The sequence below is a fragment of the Equus asinus genome, chromosome 20, assembly GCF_041296235.1.
Source record: "Equus asinus isolate D_3611 breed Donkey chromosome 20, EquAss-T2T_v2, whole genome shotgun sequence".
Taxonomy (NCBI): domain Eukaryota; kingdom Metazoa; phylum Chordata; class Mammalia; order Perissodactyla; family Equidae; genus Equus; species Equus asinus.
This window is the reverse complement of record NC_091809.1, coordinates 72,610,000-72,630,057: the sequence shown is the minus strand read 5'-3', so window position 1 is coordinate 72,630,057 and position 20,058 is coordinate 72,610,000. Positions and strand designations below refer to the sequence as shown.

General features: G+C 45.7%; 1 protein-coding gene and 1 long non-coding RNA gene across 4 annotated transcripts in view; one reads left to right on the top strand and one right to left on the bottom strand.

The window, feature by feature from the left end:
* The window catches only part of FZD4 (frizzled class receptor 4), a 95,708-nt gene extending 94,580 nt beyond the window's left edge, over nucleotides 1-1,128 (bottom strand). Inside the window, exon 1 of one of the 3 annotated variants that reach the window (XM_014868022.3) lies at nucleotides 496-1,128. In XM_014868022.3, the coding sequence (XP_014723508.3) occupies nucleotides 496-780 (285 nt within the window). In that variant the 5' untranslated portion in view covers nucleotides 781-1,128. The remainder of the gene's footprint in view (nucleotides 1-495) is intronic. The other 2 variants (XM_070490497.1, XM_070490498.1) reach the window with 2 other exon arrangements.
* A 243-nt stretch (nucleotides 1,129-1,371) lies between these two features.
* LOC106848260 (uncharacterized) overlaps nucleotides 1,372-20,058 on the top strand; it is a 33,557-nt gene continuing 14,870 nt past the window's right edge. The window contains exons 1-2 of the long non-coding RNA XR_011495776.1: nucleotides 1,372-1,929; nucleotides 5,296-5,458. This is a non-coding gene — a long non-coding RNA (uncharacterized lncRNA). The remainder of the gene's footprint in view (nucleotides 1,930-5,295; nucleotides 5,459-20,058) is intronic.

Here is a 20,058-nt window from a genome sequence, read left to right as displayed (position 1 = left end):
AAGAGGGGCCATTCCGCAGAAAATGAGGCAGTCGTTTTCATTTAACAACCCACCCAAAAATATGGGAGAGAAAGGAGGTCGGTGAGGCAGGAGAAGTTCTCATCTTATCTCGCCTTCCAAGTCTTAGCTACAGCTGGTTGCCCGGCCGGGAACTCGCCTACCGAGCAGCGGGGGCCAGAATCCTTGGCAAAGATAACCCTCAGTTCCACTGGGGTTAGGGGCTTGGCCAGACACGGGTGGGCAGGGGAGAAAACGGAAGGGCGGGTGTACGAGTGGGTTCTTTCGCAGGCCAGATGCCTTACACAACGTTTTGGCTTCCAGTCCCTGAGAAGGGACAGAAAAGTGGGGGTGGGGATGGAAATCACTTTTCCAGGACAATTATACCCTTTAGCCTAGGAAGGGGGCAGGGGGCTCGACTTGGCAAGGCTTTCACGGAGTTCGTTTGGGGCGTCCCCGCCCATGGGGTCCCGCCAGGGGTGGGGGTGGGGTGCCCACCTGCAGCTGGCTGGAGCAGCCGTACTGGATGAGAGGCGTGAAAGTTGTCAGCTGCAGCTCGGCGTCCGTCTGCAGCTCGTGCCCCACCAGGTTGGGCATCTTGGTCACGTTGTAGCCCAGGTTCTGGCACATGGAGATGCGGATGGGGTCGCAGCGCCGCTCCTCCTCGTCCCCGAAGCCCCGCGCCGGCCCCAGGAGTAGCAACAGCAAAAGCAGCAGCCGCAGACTGACACCGATGCCCCCAGGCGCCCCCGGGACGCTCGGCCCCGCGCCCCGCCAGGCCATGGCCAGGGCCGGGGGCAGCAGCGGCGGCGGCGGAGGTTGCTCCAGCAGACACCCCCAGTTTGCACGGGGGTGTTGGCTGCCCGCGCTGCTCCCAGCTCCGGGGAAGGGAGTGTGATAAGGCACGAAGGGCGACGAGGAGGCAGCGGCGGGCTCTCCGGCAGCTGCGCGCGACTGTGTGGGATATTAGACGCCCCGGGCTCGGGCCGAAGGACAGACTGCGAGGGTCATGGCTGCAGGCGGCGAGCCCCAACCCCGAACCGATCGCGTCCACCCTGTGTCTCCGCGGAGCCCGCCAGCACCCAGCGCAGCACCACTCGCACCGCCCGAGCCCTCCGCGGCGCTGGAGGTTCGCTGGGCGGGGGCGGGGCGGGACGGACAGCGAGCCCCTCCAATGGCCGGGCGCGGTGGACAGCGAGGGGCGGGGCCGCTCTGCCGCTGGAAGGGTCAGGCCCCACCCGCCGGCCCCCCTCCTCCGTCCCTCCCCGGCGCGCCCCGCCCCGCTTCCCGGCTCTCACTTTCCTCCACCCGGTTCGCGGCGCTCAGGGGCCAGGCGGGGATAGAGCCGAGTTGCTCCGGCCGAGCCAGCCTGCCCCCTCCTCTCTCAGGTGAGAAGTGCTCCCAGATCACTCGGCTCCCTTCCTTTTGCTTCTTCCAGCTGTCACCTCGGTCCCTGGCCCCCTCCCTAGGCAGAGAAACGTACACAAAGAACACGGGATTTGGATTTACAAAGATTGTGGCTTTAAATCCCGGCTGTGTGACCTTGAGCAAATTGCTCAACCTCTCGGCGTCAATTTCCTCATCCGTAAAGTGACTTGGGAGGATTAGAGATAATGCGTAAAACACTTAGCGCCGTGCCTGGTACAGCGTGAGCTCGCTGCTATTTTCACTCCTAACTTGCTCGGCTGGGAGCCCGGCCCCCTCTCCCCGCCCCCAGACTCGGCCCGACCTGCGCCCGGGGAGCTGCCCGTCTCCAGCCGCGAGTGGGGGAGGCGCCCCGGAGCAGCCCAGCCGCCGACGGTCTCGCGCTCCGATTTCCTCACCGTATGAAATGAAATTCCACAGGGGGATTCGAAAGGAAATGAGACCGGGACGCTCCGTGCTTCTCGGCCCGCCGCCCTTCCTGTCTCGGGGACACGGTTTCTAAATAAGGTTGGGAGGGTGAGAGGGCGGGAGGGGAGAGGCTTGACCTGTGCACCGGGGGCGAAGAAGGCGCGCAACCAGCTGGCTCCCCTCCCCCAGCTGCCAGGCGCCCCTCCCGTGCAGCCAGCATCTCTTCCTAACTTACTCTGCGTCTGCTTAGGGTCCTGGGGATGGGGGGATCCTGCGACCCGTCTTTTGCTGCAACTCTCCCCTCTCTCATTCCCAGCAAGCTCCCCCACCCCTCCCCCTCCCCCACCCCTCGGACAGAGTTTTGTGCCAGTGCACCCTCTTCGCTTTCCACTTGAGCCGGTGAAACCCTCAGCAGGTGGATTCCTAAACTATCTGTTGCTTGACTGTGGTCAGGCTGCTGTGCCTCTCTGAGCCTCAAATTGGCCATCTGTAAAATAAGGAAGTTTATGTCTAGCCTACACGGTTGGCCTAAGAGTTAAATGAGAATGCCAGTAAATCATTTAGCACAGCGTCTGGCACATTCTAAGTGCGGAAAAACTTGGTTATTGTCGTTGTGGGACAACCTCCTACTTTTCAGCCTGGTGCCAAAGACATCTCCTGCAGCCCAAGTCTCAGGATCTGGGTAAAGAGCTGTCTACTCTCTTCCTGAGACTTTTTGTCCAACACTTGCCACTGTTTTCCTGGGGCTTGATGACAGGGACCAAGTTTTTATGCATGTTTGTATCTTCCCATTTCAGCCAAGTTTGGCATTAGGCAGAGGCTGGATACAAGTTAGAAGGACATCTGTATCACTCACGTAGTGCTTATATTCTGTCTTGTATTTTTAGTTTTCTTATACTGGCAACTAGGCTTGGCTGAGGGCAAGAATGGAATGAACTTTTTTTGGTAATTTGGCTCTGTGCCTAGAACTGTGTTGGGCACAAAGAAGCCACATTGTCTCCAGCCATCATCATAACCTCCCAGGAAAAGAGGCTCTATTAGCCCCTTAAAGAGATGGAGAAACTGAGGTTGGAACCAGAGCGATAATTAGAAAGGAAACACCAACCAAACCAGGGCCCAAAGGAGGCCTTTCAAAGATAGAGGGCAGGGTTATTTCACCAGAAAAGTTCCCAGCTGGAAATCTACACACTCAGCAGTAGGGTTGAATCTTCTGTATCTCTCTGCTGAGTCATGCATGAGACTCTTGGCCTACAAAGATAAATAAATGATCAGATGAATGAAATCAAATGAATAGATGATCCCCACCCTCTAGGAAATCACAGGAGGAGACAAAGAATAAACAGACAACTGTAACTCAGTGTGGTAAGTGCACAGAGAGAGAATTGTGGGTAAATTGAAGGTAGAGGTGGCTGAGTTTGGAGGGCTGCTCCAACGGGATGACCTGCAGGATTCTGAGCTACTCAAGAAAGCAAAATTAATGTGCAATGGGCACTTCTAGGGCACTTGCAGGGAGGGAAGGGGGCGTGCTTTGTGCTAAAGATATGTGTCCATGGTTTATTAAACAGTGAACTGCATGAGGTCAAGGAGCAGGAGCTGTCCCTTGCACAGGACCTGGCACACAGAGGGAAGACCATTAGTGTTGGCTGAAGGAGTACTATTATCCAATCAATAACAAATAACTCATATGGAGCCCTTACTCTGTGCCAGATACTGTGTTACGTGCTTTACATGCATTATCACATTTATCTCATGCAACAGCTTGAGAAAACTGATGTTCTGAAAGGTGAAGCAATTTGCCCAAGATCACACAGTAAGTGACAGAGAAGGATTCAGAGGCATGTCTGCCTGGCCCAAAAGTCTGTGCATGGTATTGCTCTCACAGAGGAAACTGCTTGACACTCAGTCTAATCCTTAGTTAAAGATGACCCTTTTGTGATCTGGAGCTCTTATTCCCAGTCCTGGCATCCCCTGCCTCAGCTTGCTTGAAGCAGCTGTCTCCTTTGAGAACACTTGAAGAAGCCCCTTGCCCATCAGAAGCTTTTCCTGTCAACAGCTTTTCTTTCCCGGCATGGAACTCATCGCAGGTATTTTCCAAAAAAGAAAGCCAGAGGAATCACATTTCAGTCTGAATGTGGAAAGAAAACAAAGACCACAACTTAGAGCTAAGTCTGAATGGCCTGGAGCCCCTCAGCCTCCCTCTCCCAGAGTGGTTTACACAGGCACCAGTCTGCTTCTGGTGACAGGCCTGGCATGTTTGTCTTTGTTGCAGAAAACACGTCCCTGAGGCAATTCCAGGCAGAGGTCTGTCCACCCTGTAACATGCAGAGCGTTTAGGAGAGGAGTCGAAGATAGGGACACGTGAAGACGACCTTCCGTTAACCTAAAGGGCAGGCCAGGGACCCCTAGTGGCTCTGGCCCGAGTGCCTGAGCACCTTCCTCTGGCCTCTCTCTGAGAGTAAAGATCTAGGCACTTTGGAGCTGCAGCAAACATAACTTCAGCAGGCTGCTGGGCAGTTGCTGGGCTCTCCATTTGCATCTAATGAGAGGCTGGGTTCTAATTAACTCCTGTGATGTGTTAATTTTTCAACCTGACATTTTCTGCTCTAATAGATTCTTGTAATGGTTCCTAAATTAAAGGCTGCATTTGAAGACTAGTGTTTAGGTTAAAATCCACCACCTAGGGGGGTGGGGGGCCGTAAACATCCTTTCCCTCCTGAGGAAAACCTCTCATTTGCAGTTCTTTGCTAACCCAATTAAGTGCTGAAGTAGTCACCCCAGAGCCTGCTTTTTATTTCCTGAGAAACAATCCAACTAATCCATATTCAGTAGCTTCCAAGAAAAGTCTTATTCCAACCACTCATGAAGAAACCAGCTTCTTTGAATCTGGACAGAACATTTAGAACTCACAAAGAGTTGTCTTGATAGAAAATGTAAGAAAGTGGTTCATTATCCTGTTTGGTTTTTGAGGGGAAAATTCGCTGAGACTTAAACCTCATAAAGATTGGGAATTTACGGTGGAATGACGGAAGCATCGGGAGAATCCATGCTGTATCCCATTAGCTTCTAGATAGTCTGGCTGCTCCATCTTCCCCTGCACCCAAACTAGTTATAAAACAAAAATATGGGAAATGAGTAAAGCAGAAGGGAACACTAGTCTTGCTCCAAGTTGAGGAATCAGAGGCCCTGAGAGGTTAAGTAACAGCTCCTAGGTGGCAGAGCCAAACTCCCTTCTTCTTATCCATTGCATCACCAGCCAGCAGAGAAGAATCAAGTCACCACAGAGCTCTTGCATGTCAAGGAATCAAAGCCCTGTTGTTCTTCCTACCAAGCATAAGATGGTACATAGGACATTCTTATTTGTTGGTGGTGATGGTTTAACGTACAAATGGGCAACCAAGAACCTTTGCAGAAGGCCAAAAATAATGCAAACACGCTTTGTACCTCTACAATCTCGTTTCATTTCAGTATTCATCAGTCAAGCCATTTAACAAATCTTCAGTGATGGGTTATTGTGTACTTGTCACTCCCATGGAAGGAGGTATGCGAACATATAAAAGGTGGTCCCTGCTTTCAAGGAGCTTGCGGTCGCATTGGAGGAGATTAAGACATGAGACCAAGCATGGAACAGGTAATTTATGGTTAAGTACTTTTTCTTTAGCTCCCTTACTGTATTATAAGTTTGGTTTTTTTGTTTTCTTTGGTCTCCTTCACAACCCTCTGAAGTGAGAGGCTGTGTCTTCTCCACTGTGTTCCTGAACAGCAAAGAAAAAGACTGCCTGACCCATAGAAGGCATTCAGTAGATACTTGTTGAATAAATAAAGGAATGGTTCAGGCTATAAGTGCTCCAGTTCTTCAGAAAAAGAGAGCATCATGTGCTACGTTGTAAGAAACCACCCAAATACAACCTATCTGGTTCCAGGATGATAATCAAGTCTAGTCTATAAGCCACTTCTACAGAACAGCTTTCGGCTTTCTTCTGAACTTGGACATTTTGCTGATCATTTATCTTCTTTTTCTATTTTACTGAGCTGATTCTTAAATTTTTTAACGAAGAAAAATGTCTTGACCAAAATTGTTGTTTGATTCAGAAGCCTGTTTCTCTATTTCATGAATCAGCCCAAGACATTTCCTTATCACTGTTCACTGGCTGGTCTCACCATTCATCTCATTATTATCAGCTGAAGCCATTAGGAATTGTATCTGCCACAAGACAGGTGGTAATCAGGACTCTCAAGCTAGGGAGTTATAAGTCAGGGGATCACTTGTAAATGGTAAGTTTGTAGAAAAATTGGAATGTGAGCTTAGCTATAAGGAATGTGTGAGTTTCCAAGAGACTTGGAAAAACATGAAAAGGAAGGCATGTGTAATAATTTTCTCATAGGCAGTACTCTGATCAGTTGACAGAAGAGAAATGAACGCGAATAAAAATGATGCTAAATAATAACCAAATGGTGAACTAGCCACCTTCTGTGGATTAGCGTGAACTAGACTAGACAAAGTCCTAGGTAGTGGTTTTAAAATATAGCCTCAAATTCATCAATGTTCCTCCCATTGAAAGGTAGAGTTTATGCTTCCTCTTCTTGAATCTGGGAGGACTTGTGACTTCTTCAGCCAACAGAGTATGGTATCAGTGACACTAAGTGACTTCCAAAGCTACGTCATAAAAGGTCATGCAGTTTCTCCCTTATTTGCTGGGAAATTCGCTTTGGAGCTCTGAGCAGCCTTGTAAGTCATCCAGCTACCTTGAGACTGCCATGCAGGAGAGGCCACATGTAGGCTTTCTGGTTAATAGTCCCGGATGAGCCCGTCCTTCAGCCATCCCAGCTGAAGTGCCAGAAGTGTGAATGAAAAAGCCATTTGGGAAGTGAATTCTCTGGCCCCAGCTGTTCCTACCCCCAGCTATTTGAGTCATCCCAGCCCAGACATTGTGGGGCGTAGAAGAACCATCCTTGCTGTGCCCTTTCCAAGTTCCTCACACAAAATCCACAATGGTTATTGTTTTATGCCAATCTCAGTACATTTGGGCTGCTATGACAAAATACCACAGACTGGGTGGCATTTAAACAGAAATTTATTTCTCACAGTTCTGGATGCTAAAAAGTCCAAGATCAAGGCACCAGCAGATTAAGTGTCTGGTGAGGGCCCACATCCTGGTTCATAGATGGCCGTCTTTTTGCTGTATCCTCTCATGGCGGAAAGGACAAGGGAACTCTCTAGGGTCTCTTTTATAAGGACATTAATCCTATTCATGAGGTCTCTGCCCTTATGACCTAATCACTTCCCGAAGCCCCCAAATACAACACGTTGAAGATTAGGATATCAGCATGAATTTTAGGGGGACACAAACATTCAGTCTATTGCAATACCTATAGGTTTGGGTTGGTTTGTTCTTCAGCAACATATAACCAGAACAGAATTAAGTAACAAGCTATCAAAGGAGAGTGTGACTCAGCTAGAAAAAGAATGAATATCACCCAAAGATGGATAAAGGGACTATAGATCCCCTCTTGGGGAGAAGGGTACCATGTTTTCAGTTGCGTGGGGACAGCTGGGTCATGTTAAGTGGAAGCATGATTTTGCTATTGTCTTTATTTAGAAGTTAAGTATGGTTGAAAGAAGTGTGTACACGGGCCAGCCTGGTGGTGTAGTGGTTAAGTTCAGGCACTCTACTTTAGCAACCCAGGGTTCGCAAGTTTGGATCCCAGGCACAGACCTACACCACTCATCAAGCCATGCTGTGGCTGCAACCCACATACAAAATAGAGGAAGATTGGCACGGATGTTAGCTCTGGGACAATCTTCCTCAACCAAAAAGAGGAAGATTGGCAACATGTTAGCTCAGGGCCAATCTTCCTCACCAAAAAAAAAAGTGTGCATGAATGCCAAGTTGATAAGGAGTGGACTCTGGTAGCTCTGTACTGTCAATTTAGCTACAGTGCAACTATGTTTCCCAGAATTCCCTTCCCTACATGGTCCCACATTGGAAATGGCCACAAGAGAAACTGGTACAAGACTGGGGAGGTAGAAGTGAAGCAATATTTTATGCTCTGAAAGCCAGTGTCAGGTACCAGGTACAGTGGCAGCTCATGCACATTGTCTATCTGCTGGCTTGCTTGTTGGCATAGGGCAGCACCCGGCCCTGCATGGTCTCCTCCTGAGCTTCTCTGATTCTTGGGCAGGTGTGTGAGTAGCTCCATGGGTAAGGGCTCTAGCTTCTGCAGGTCACCTGCATGATCAAGATGAGAGGTGGTTAGAGACACACATGGAATCCAGTATGTCCTTGTGGGTTCCAATTTTCCTGTGACTTCCCAAACTTTGTGCCCAGCTTTCCTTCTTGATTGTAGGCCTGGCTGATCTATAGTGACTTCAGGCCCAACACCAGGCACAGAGGCAATGCCTTGCGTAGAGTACTTCACTGGCTTCCACAGCTTTGTAAGGTCTAACCTTTATTGTAAATTCTATATTCAACCTCACTCATAGAGACTCTGCTTCTCTGATCAAACCCTGACTGATTGATCCCATCAAAAAAGATTCACACAATGTGAGTTCTAGCAGCTGCCCTAGAGTTCATCTGGTCCACTCTTCATTTTATGAATGGGGAAACCGAGGCCCTAAATGTGACTTGCCCAAGTGGCACATACATAGTGGTTGAATCAGTTTGCTAACCTGCTCTGAGACCTAAGTATTTGCCAGTTCTTTGATTTATGCAATCGCAACTGGCTTGTTATACCAGATCATTATTATCTGTAGCAAGCACTTAATTAATCCCCTTCTGTCAGGTACTGTGCCCGGGTGTTTTACGTAGATTACCTCATTTAATCCACATGCCTTCCACAATATATCCTAAATCTGAATTAGTTCTCTCTATCTCCACCACCACCAATGTCCAGCCCTCAACAGCTCTCACCTGGACAACTGTCTCTGGACAGGCCTCTCTGCTTCCACCATCGCTCATTGACACTCTCTTCTCTACACAACAGAGGGATCTTTTCCAACCAGCTTCCACAGGCCACGTTCCGCTCCTGCTGAAAACCTGCCAGTGTTTTCCCATTGCTGCTGGAATAAAATTTCTTAGGCCTACAAAGTCCTGTAAGATCTGGCCCCATCACCCCTCAGCTTTGGTCACACTCTCTGCTTGCTCAACACACTCCACCTGTATTGACCTTCCTTCTATTCCTGAAACATGCCCAGCTAATTCCTACTGTAGGGTCTTTGCTATCTCCTCTGCGTGGAATGTCACTCTCCTCCATCTTCCCATGGCTGCTCCTTCCTGACAAACATCTTTCCTCTGAGAGGTCTTCCTTGAGCACTCACATCTCATCCTTCCCTTTAGTCCCTCACTTCGTAGCCCTGTTTTATTTCCTTCACGGCGCTTATTGATGTCTACCACTCTCTTGGGTGTTTACTTGCTTACTTCTTAATTTTCTGTCTCTCCTAACTAGAAAGAATCTCCACAAGGACAGAGTCTTACCCGTGTTATTCACTAATAGATCCCTGGTTCCTAGCAGGTGCTCAGTAAATTTTTTTTTTGAGGAAGATTAGCCCTGAGCTAACATCGGCTGCCAATCCTCCTCTTTTTGCTGAGGAAGACTGGCCCTGAGCTAACATCCGTGCCCATCTTCCTCTACTTTATATGTGGGATGCCTACCACAGATGGCTTGCCAAGCGGTGCCATGTCCACACCCAGGATCTGGACCAGCGAACCCCGGGCCGCCGAAGTGGAACTTGCAGACTTAACCGCTGCGCCACCAGGCCGGCTGCGTCAGTAAATATTTATTAAATGAACAAAGCTCTTTGGTACCTACTGTTATTCTCCCCATTTTACAGATGAGGAAACAGAGTCCCTGAGAGGTTAAGAAACTTGCCTGAGGTCCGACAGTAAATGGCAGAATTGATATTCCAACACAAGTCCACCTGACTCCACATCCTGTGCTTTTGACCATTATGCATCTGACTTTAGATGGCTTCATTGCCTCCACAAGTATCCTGTGGGTGCGAAATGTATCATAAGATGCTAGAACTACGAGGAACCTTTGATAATCAGCTAGTTCTTGCCTAATTATTATGGTAAAGATAATCAGTTAACAACTATTTCCTGAGTCTTTATGATATGTACTGGTAAGGTAACCAAAATTGCTCCCCCAACCAGAGCAGACATTGAGGATCACTCATTTATCACATCCTGGGAATTTCCAAATGCCTGCATTTTTATCTGATTTTCCTTCATTAGCCCTCAATGTTTCAGTTTCAAGAATTTGACTGAATTTTAGGCTTACCTTAGTTTCTGTCCATTATTTCTTTCGCCTTCAAAAATCCATACCTGGGGTTTCATTTCTATTCTAAAACTAGAAGAAATTACACATTTTAAGAAAGCAATTTTCAGACACAGGCAAAGAAACAGTTGCAGCTGATAGCATCTGTTACACTGCCAGAGACCCGGAAGGAAACTTCCAGATCATCTTCTGTAGAACCCTACTTAACAGATAAAGAAGCTGAGATCCAGTGAGTGGAGATGACTTATCCAAGACAGGGTTCAGACTAGATATCCTTTACCCTGTCTCCAGGACTGTTTCCACCACATCACACTGTCTTCCTTCCACCTCCTTACTCGGGAAACCAGGATTGCCATGGAAACCGGGTTATGTGTAAACAGCAAACCCATTAATCAGACCTGAGGCTTCAGACTGCATATACAGAGAGCTGGGTCATGGATCGCTCTGTATAACCAGGCCCTTTCTCTTTCTCAGTGCTGCCACACATTACCACTCAAGCGCTAAGAATACCTAGACCCGCCCTGCCGACTTGCTCTGCAGAGTGGCCAGTCCCTCCTCTAGCTCAGCCATCCCATTTCTCCTTCCTCCATGACCAACCCTTGTGTTTCAAAAAAGATGTATTGAATGACTTTCTCATTTCTGCTTTTGTGACTGTTTAAGCCTCCCTTGAGGGGCAAGCCGAGGCATTCCTGCTGATGAAGTCTGAATTATAGCATCCCCACGAGGCCAGAGTGATGGGAGTTATGTGGCTGAGAGAACCTCAGAACTGGAATATGTTCTTAGAGACCAATGAGTCTACCTCATCACCTCATTTGCAGATAAATGTGGATACAGAGAGAAAAGGAAATGTTACTCGACTGTCCACTTTGACACTGCTAGCCAGACACAGAGCAAGGCTAGAGCCCAGGTCTTCTGACTTCATAGATCAGTTCTTACTATATCATGCTGAAGCCTTAGCACTTAGAACACAAGGGACACAATGAGCCCCCAGGAAAGATGTTGACTGACTGACAATACCTTCCAGCAAGGAAATCAGGAAATTCTGTTTCCTTAGAATTAAGCCCCACCATAGTAACTCTCTACAGGAAAAACGAAAGCAATAACAAGATTTCTTTATCATCCTAGGGTTTTGGGGAGAATTAAAGAGATACGTATATGAAGGTCCTTACCATTGGGCTTGGAAAATTCTGTTAGCTTCCCTTCAGCTCTTTGTCATGACATTGAGTTAAAACTTACTTGTGTTGTAGTACTTACATCCAAGAGTTCTCCATTCCTCATTCTAGAGGTAAGTTTTCTGTGCTTTTTACTAAGGGGGATGCTATGGTGAAATTCCAGGGGCATAATTCGTCTTATATTCTAGAGGAATAGTGCTGCCTGGAGTTGTGCAATATGTAGCTCTTTATACTATGGTGGGGCAGTAAATAATAACTAAAGTGCTTAACATACACTATTAAAGTTAATATGATCCTCTAAAAGGTAAGGACTATTGTTGTGTCTGTTATGGGTGACAGAAAAGATTTGGAAGGTTTAAGGCTCTTGGCCAAGTTACAGGACAGGGCAGAGTTAGGTCTGTCCACCAACAGACCTGCAAATAGAGCAAGCAAATTAGAGCCAGAGAGATTTGACTGGAAATTCTAACTTGACAGTTTATTAGCTGTGTGATGCTAACTCAAACTTTCTGAGCCTCAGTGTCCACATCTTTAAAATGGGGATAATAGAAATTATGGCAGACAGTGTTGATTGTGTAGCCAGTAGCCTTCCCCCACTCCTACTTGCCCACTCCAAACCTTCCTTCCTTTCTTATAACAACAAATCAGGCTACCAAGTGCTTCAGAGGAAGATGTGCTCTTTCCTAGTCTTAGGGCGTGGAGGTCAATCTTTCTTCTTGCAAGTGATTGATTTAGGAATGAGCACATGACATAATTCTAGCCAATGATATAGAAGTAGAAATGGGGGGTAGGTCTGGAGGGCTCATCTTTTGGAACATTTTTCCTAACTTTTAGAAAGGATATGGCAAAAAGATCTACCTCTTCTTACTCCAGCTTTTGGATATTGTGTCAGGATGTGATGACTGGAACTGTTGCTGCCGTGTTACTATCAAAAGGGGTGTAGGCCAAATGCTGAAGATGAATGCATGGTTAATTTAATGCGTCAAACTGACTGGGTCAAAGGGTGCCCAGATATTTAGTCAAACATTATTCTGGGTGTTTCTTTGAGGATATTTTTGAATCAGTTTAACATTTAAATCAATAGACTGAGTAAAGCAGATTGCCCTCCCTAATGTGGGTGGGCTTCATCCAAGCAGTTGAAGACCTAAATAGAATAAAAAGACTGACACTCCCCTGCAAATGAGGAAATTCCTCCTGCCTTTCTGCCTTTGAGCTGGGACATCAGTTTTTTTCCTGCCTTTGGGTTCGAACTGAACTATTGGCTCTTCCTGGGTCTCGAGGCTGCCAGCCTTCAGACTGGAACTACACCATCAGCTCTCCTGGGTCTCCAGCTTGCCAGCTCAACCTGCAGATCTTGGGACTAGTCAGCCCTCTATACTCAATTGGTTATAATAAATCTGTTTATATATATATATTCTCCCATGGGTTCTGTTTTTCTGAAGAACCCTGACTAATACAATAAGAAAGTAGAAAGATGGGAAGGACCTGGATACTTGCAGATATGATTGAGCTACTGAATTAATCAACTCCAGTAATCCTTATGTCTGGACTTGTGGTTAAATGAGATAATACATTTTTCTTCTTCTTTAAGCCACTTTTAGTTGGGTTTCCTATTTCTTGTACCTAAAGGCATCATAACTGACCCAGAAATCAAACCAGTAGGATTGTTGTGAAAAGTTAATGGTGATCAGTAAATATTAGATTTCTTCTCAGCATCTAAGTTACAGTGCAAGACTCTCTCTTTAATAATGATAATCTCTTAAGTGCTATAGTCTTCTGTTTGACACAGAATGCTTCCATAGGCATTCTTCTATTAGATTGTAAATTTCTTGAGGATTGAGATTTGTCTCCAACTCTAGCTCCTAGCACAGGTGTTGAATGTTTCTTGGACTATATCTTAATGAATTTGTTCTTCATTGATGCTCACGAGGAAGTAATTACCTAGGAACCAGGCAAAATGAACTTGATACAACTCTAGATATGTACCTCATAGTGTGGTTAGTTGTTGGTTATAGGACAGCTCAGTTTGGTTCTTTGATTGTCAAGCCTTATGTTGACAGTGATGTGCTTATATATTAAATGCTATTATTTAAGGCCTGTGCTATACTGAAGACATCATTAACTTAAAAACCCATCATGTGGACATTCTCGGACTCTTAGGATTGCCAGCAAAGAATTAAGTTGCTTGGTAGAGCTGTGGTAGTCCAGGGCTTTAGGAAGAGCTATGGAAAATGCTTAGTGTGATTCTAAAAAGTAAACAAGAATTTTAAGGTTAGATAGCCATCACCTAGCTGCCTTTGCCTGCTGGGAGGATATGTTCTTCTATATACCATAGACCAGAAACAAGGAACAGAGAGAGAAGGAGGATCCTTATGAGAGAGAATTTTGTATACATGTTGGGGGGATGGGGTATGGAGTAGAAAGAGGTTATCAAGAGAAAGGAAGCCTATGCCTTTTTGTATCTTTGGGCTTCTTCCAAGAGGAAATGACTTTCTAAGGGACACTCAGCTCTTCACCATGACTCCAATGTAGACTTTGTGAATGAAGGGAATCCTTGATCAAGAAAGCCTTCTTTATGGCCAACAAGCCTCTGAGAAGTGATTAATGCTATTTCAATAGTTGTTCCCTAATTTAACCTCTAGAGATTGTAGAATCTAGAAGGTCAGGTGTATGCCTCAGGAACTTGCGTTTTCCGTCAAATACCCCAGGTGATGGTGTAGGTAATTTTTCAGACCCTACCTTGAAGATTACTAATATAGGAACATCTGAGCTAGGTGCCATATTTTGAGGAGATCCCTGCCAGCGAATTACTATGGCCTAAAATGTCTTTATTAGGCTTTATCTGTGAGGGTAGGGACATGTAGATGGGAGAAGTTGGGTCTAGAGGGTATGATGCTTAGGTATTCTCATCAGAAGGTCCTCATGGTCCCCTCTGCCCACAAGAGGGAGTTAACCCAGAATGAAGGTCACTCACAATGTCAGGGCTGCTTCTAGCCCATTTTCTGTAAGAATTAGTAAAGTTATGCCCTGTAAGTGGCCACTGCCCTTGGGGTTCATGGCTTGGTGAGAGAAGAAAGGCTAGATTTTAGCCCCACTTGCCCACAGTGGGGCGCCTTTGTACACTGTACAATCTGCTCAACCATACAGGATGGCCTTGCATTGTATGAGACCCTTCCATTGGTTTTCACCACTTGAGAATCATAGTAATCTGAGGATTAATTTAAAAAACTAAAATAGCTTTCTGGGGTGTCCAATAGAGTCTTCAATAAATAGCATCCTTTTTCCCACTAGATCCAAACAAGTTGAATAAATAAATAAATAAATAAGCAAAAAATATTACCTTTATTAGTGAGAGAGGCTGGACTAATCAGTAGACACTCCAGCTCTACTTCAGAAAAATAGCTGCTCTTACTCACTGACTAATAGACACCAGGTGCTGAACTAACACTATTTTTAACCGCCACCTCCCCCAACAGCTTTGGGAGGTAAATATTACGATCCCCATTTGTAGATGAGGAAACTGAGTTAGTAAGTTAGAGGAGAATTCAAACTCAGGCCTGACTAGATGCAAAGCTCCCAGCTTCTTACTTGGCACTGCCACTTCTGGAGAACCAGCTGGAACTTCTATAACCAAAACCCAATTAAATCCACCAACAATTTTTATGAGATTTCCAAAATTGTCCTCTGGCAGAGTTTTTTCCTTTCCCCAAGGTTCTCCTGTGGCACCAGCCAAAAAAGCCTGGCTCCTCCAGCACATGTAGTAATGTATAGAGCCTCAAATCTTCCAATTCCAGGTTATTTTTCATTGCCCTTGCAGCATGAGGTCTAATACCAGCATGAATGTACTATTTTGAAACTAAATGCATTTGTCAAAAACTCAGGCATAGCGCCATTTCCAGGATGTATTTTATATTATCCCCAGGTCTTTGGTCCCAGTGCAGCCTGAGTGCTGCTGTCCTATGGTCTGGGCTTCACTGCATATGGAGGAGGGTTGCTTTGCGCAGCGCTGGCCACCCAAGCATGTTGGGGAAAACCACATTCATAGACCCAAAGGGCTGTTTTGCTCTTGTGGCTTTCATTGTTACAAAGATATGTTTTTCCATGGGATAGTTCTTGTCTTAGGTCAGGTTCCTCAAGAAACAGAGCCTGAGATGAGTTGTGTTCAAGGGATTTATTGAGTGTTTTCAAGAAGAAGGAGAATAAGAGAAACAAGATAGGACAGGAGAAAGGAGTGAAACAAGAATTTGGCTTCAGCTGGAGTCCAGCTTCAGCTTGATCACATGGGGAGCTCTGGAGCACAAATTGCACCATAGGGTTAGTCCCACATTAAGGTTAGGAGGGCTGGCCTTTTCTAATCCCACAAGAGTTAGTCATTGGCCACTGGCTGTGGAGGCCATGTATATGTACATGTGTGCACGTAGCCCCCTGGTCAAGGTGTGTCCCATTTGCTGAAGGTGGCTCCCTCTGAGCCAAGGGCAGTTCTCCAGAAAAGGGGGTAGCTGTGAGTTGTGCTGGCCAACTCTCCCAGCAGCTCAGGGAAACTGCCTCCGTGCACTGTGGCTGTAAAAGGGATCTGGGCAGGGCACCAACACCAGTTCTGAATCACAAAACACAAAAGTCATTTGAATCTGAGTATTGGTTCATTAATCTTAGAGTTCCCAGAGATTATGCCTCATTATATATTCCTTTCTACACATTTAATTGGTGAGTAAACCAAGGCTAAAATCACTTGGCAAAATAGTCCTATGATTCCAAGTAGCTGTGACTAAAGATAATGTTCAAGCAACAGTCACCCTATTTCAACACTCTGCCAGCCTACTGAAATACATAACTTTGCCTGCTACAGCGTAAATTCCACTTTATATTCATTCTCATGACCAACAATACTTCATATAGTTTAGCCTCATAGTGTGACCAATAGGTGGCACCAGAAACACCCATACTTATTCCAGTAATTTATGCATTATGTATGTGTTTGCTTAAATTTCAATTCCTCTCTACTTAGGTTTTTCATGTTAAAAAGGCACTCATTGCATTAAATCCAAACTGAAATTTGGTAACTTAGTTTCCCATTTGGCTGTTTGACCTCTTTCTTGTAGGGTTATTTGAGTGTGAAAAAAATAGGGTGATAGGGCCAGTGAATTCAGAAAGAAAACATCTATTCATTAGCAAAAGGAAGGAAAAAAGACTAGAGTCCTGCATCCTTTTCCTTCAAGGTCTCTTGAGTGTATAAATGCTGAAGATTATTAGGAAATATTTGAATAACAGGATAAAAAAGTCAAGGATACTGCCTCCAAAACATGAACTTTATTCCCCACTGAAAACAGACTTGGATGGCAACCAAGTTGTTCAAGGATTGCCCTGGCCAATATCTGACCACAGGGTTCCACTCCGGGAAAGGCCTCTGAGTCCAACGTTCACCGTTTTAAAGTTTGTTTCTTTTGAAGTTTGTACTTTATTGTTGGTGAGGGGAAGTAAAGGGGGGGAAGGGTGCTACATCTTCCAATTTTTTTCTCTCTGACAATCCAGCCTTGCTCTCTTTTCCTACATCAGGCTATTCCAAGGAGCAGAATAGCTTAGAGGGAAAAGTACTGAACTGAGAATTAAGCCACAACACACAATACAGTGAACTGAGAATTAGGCCACTTTCATTATTTGATTCTTTAACTATGTTAAAAATGGGGATACTGAGTCTCAGAAAGATCATTTAGGTCTAGCCAGGACCTCAATGCAGTTCCTCTGACCCCAGGGCCAAGTTAAATCTGGATACGCCATGAGCTCATCATGCAAATTTGGACAATCCATTTCACCTTACTGAGCTTCAGTTTCATCAGTGAGATAAGAGGCTGGACTGCATGGCCCCAACGCACCTTCCAGCTGGAAATCTCCAGATTCTGAACAGTACGCGTAGAGTGCAGTGTCTTGTGTACTGATTGGGACTGGAGGTGTGGTTTGGCACCATAGTCAGTAGGAAGGGAGGGTAAAGCTCACTTTGATAGTGTTCCAAAGTGGAAGGTGACACGGCTATTATACAATGCGTTAAACAGTCTGGTTCTTGTATTTTGCGGGAAAAGTAAATACCAGGTCCTGATTAGTCTTTCCTATACCTGTTGTCAGCTTATTATACTGTAAACATTGTGCCTCTGGGAGCTTTCCTTTCCAGATGAAGTGATGCCAGGGTTTGGAATCCCTCTTTTCATGGCATGCTCTTCTGCCATGCGTGCCGCAAATTATTTTCACTGCCCTTCTCTGAACCTTTACTATTTTTGCTCTGCATTTTTGACAGCAAGACTGATTAAAGGGAGATTTTTAAAAAAATTTTTTTACAAAAGATAGAAGCAAGAGGACTCTTCCAGGATTCATATGGATTCCTTGCTCATATATATCTCCATAATGTGAATGGGAAAAGTCAGGAAAGAGGAAGAAGAAACTAACCTTAATTGAGTGCCTACAATGTGTCAGGCTCTCTGCTCAGTCCATTTGATATCTTCTCTCTCTTCATCCTCTCGGATGGGAGGATATTTTTGTGTCCAGGCACTTGAGTTGGACAGACCTGGCTTCTCATCAAGGCTCTGGCATTGCTTCACCATGCAACTCTACTTAACACCAAATGAAAAAACTAAGGTCCTAAGAAGTTGAGTAAGAGATTTTCAAGCTTGTATTGATCTGACACTGTTATGGACATCTGTTTCTTTTCCCCAGCTCCCCTCTTTACCCAGGAAACCATCCTACCCGCCATTGTTTTTCTAGAACAGACCCTATAGCAGTCAAAGAGTAAACTCTGGAGCGAGAGAGCCTGGTTCAAATCACAGCTCTACCACTTATTAGCTAGGTAAATTTGGACAGATTCCTTAACCTTTCTGTGCCTTAGCTTCTTTAGCGATCAGATGGGGATGATAAAAGTTCTTGCAAAGGGACCAGCCTGGTGGTGCAGCGGTTAAGTGCACACGTTCCACTTCGGTGGCCTGGGGGTCGCTGGTTCGGATCCCAGGTGCAGACATGGCACTGCTTGGCAAAAGCCATGCTGTGGTAGGCGTCCCACGTATAAAGTAGAGGAAGATGGGCATGGATGTTAGCTCAAGGCCAGTCTTCCTCAGCAAAAAGAGGATTGGCAGCAGTTAGCTCAGAGCTAATCGTCCTCAAAAAAAAAAAGTTCTTGCAAAAATTAAATAAGCTAATACAAATGAAGTGCTTACAGCAGTGCCTGACATTGTAAGTGCTTGACAAGTGTAAAGTATTGTTATTCTGCTTATTCTACCTGTCTCCCAGCTAGTGGAGTGGGCACATGACTCATATTTGGCCAATCAGAGCGTCCTATCTTCTTGTTTACCGTGATTGGTCAAGGGCAGCATCAGCAGAATTTTTCTATAAAGAGCAGATAGCAATATTTTAGGCTTTATGGGCAATATGGTCTCTGTCACCACTACTCAATTCTACTGTTGTAGCGGAAAACAGACATAGACAATACGTAGATGAATGGGTGTGGTGTGTCTATTAAAACTGAAATATATGGACAATGAAATTTGAATTTCATATAATTTTCAAGTGTTACAAAATATTATCCTTCTTTAGTTTTTTTTCCAATCATTTAAACGTGGCAAAACCATTCTTAGCTTGCAAACCATCCAAAAGCAGGAGGCAGGCTGGATTTGGCCTGTGGGTCATAGTTTGTTAACTCCTGGGCTAAAGGATGGGCATGTGACCTATAAAGGGCAGAAGTCCTGCCATGCGATTTAATTCCTGGATACTGGGAGACAGTGTGCGTGGCTCTTCCTTTTGGATCATGATTCCCATGGCTATCTTCCTTCCCACGTGGAGAGATGCTGTCTGTGGCAGGAGAGAACGAGGCCAACAGCAAAAAGAAGCAGAGCCAGCTAAGAGACAGAGAAAGAGAAACAGAACCCTCAAAACTTCATTTGAGCCTCTAGATCTAGCCATGCCTATTAGTTCCATGAGCCAATGAATTCCTTTTTTGTTTGTTTTCTAATCTAGTTTGAGTCAGGTTTGGGTCACCTACAATGAGAGAGTTCTGATGGAGACTCATGGGCTTGTTTTTCTCACACTATGCAATACCACCTCACAAAATTATTAAGAAAAAGGGAAAATTAGCATGTAATGTGTACTGACCATGTGCCAGGCAGTTTGGTAAATGCTTTCCCATATGACCTTTCATTTACTTCTTATAGCAACCCTCTGAGGTTGGCATTGTGTTCCTCATTTTGCCAAGAGCACAGACGCATTTGATGTCTTTAGATTGCTTGCTCAGATCCAGTGTTTGATGGCAGAATGGAGCAGCTTGAAGGGATTTTTAAGGGGGTGGAGGAAGGGACCACTCAGGTCCCTTTTCTCTCCCACTTCACTCCCCAAGAAAGAACGATGGAAGAGTAAACTTTGTCAGGGCACGCTTAATCCCTTTTCTGGGAAAGAGAGCATGTACTGATCAGGAATCTCCACTGTTCCCTCTGGCCATTCTGGGCAGTGGGGAGTGGCAGTCCTGGAGTTCTTGCCCAGCTGCCCGGCAGAGAGTGGATGAGCAGCTGAGGCACATTGATGAACAGCCTGGGTTAATCCAGGCTGCAGTTTGCAACTCCCTGTAGAACCGATCCAGCATTTCCTTCAGAAGTATCACTTCACAGCAGCTGGCTGGCTTGACTTTGCCAACTGCTTGACCTCTGCCTGCACAGGAAGCTTCAGCAGGTAGAATTTGGCCAGCCTGAGGGGGAGACACACCCTGAACTCCTTAGGACAAAACAGAAAGGCTTGCACAAACAGGATTTGCATGATA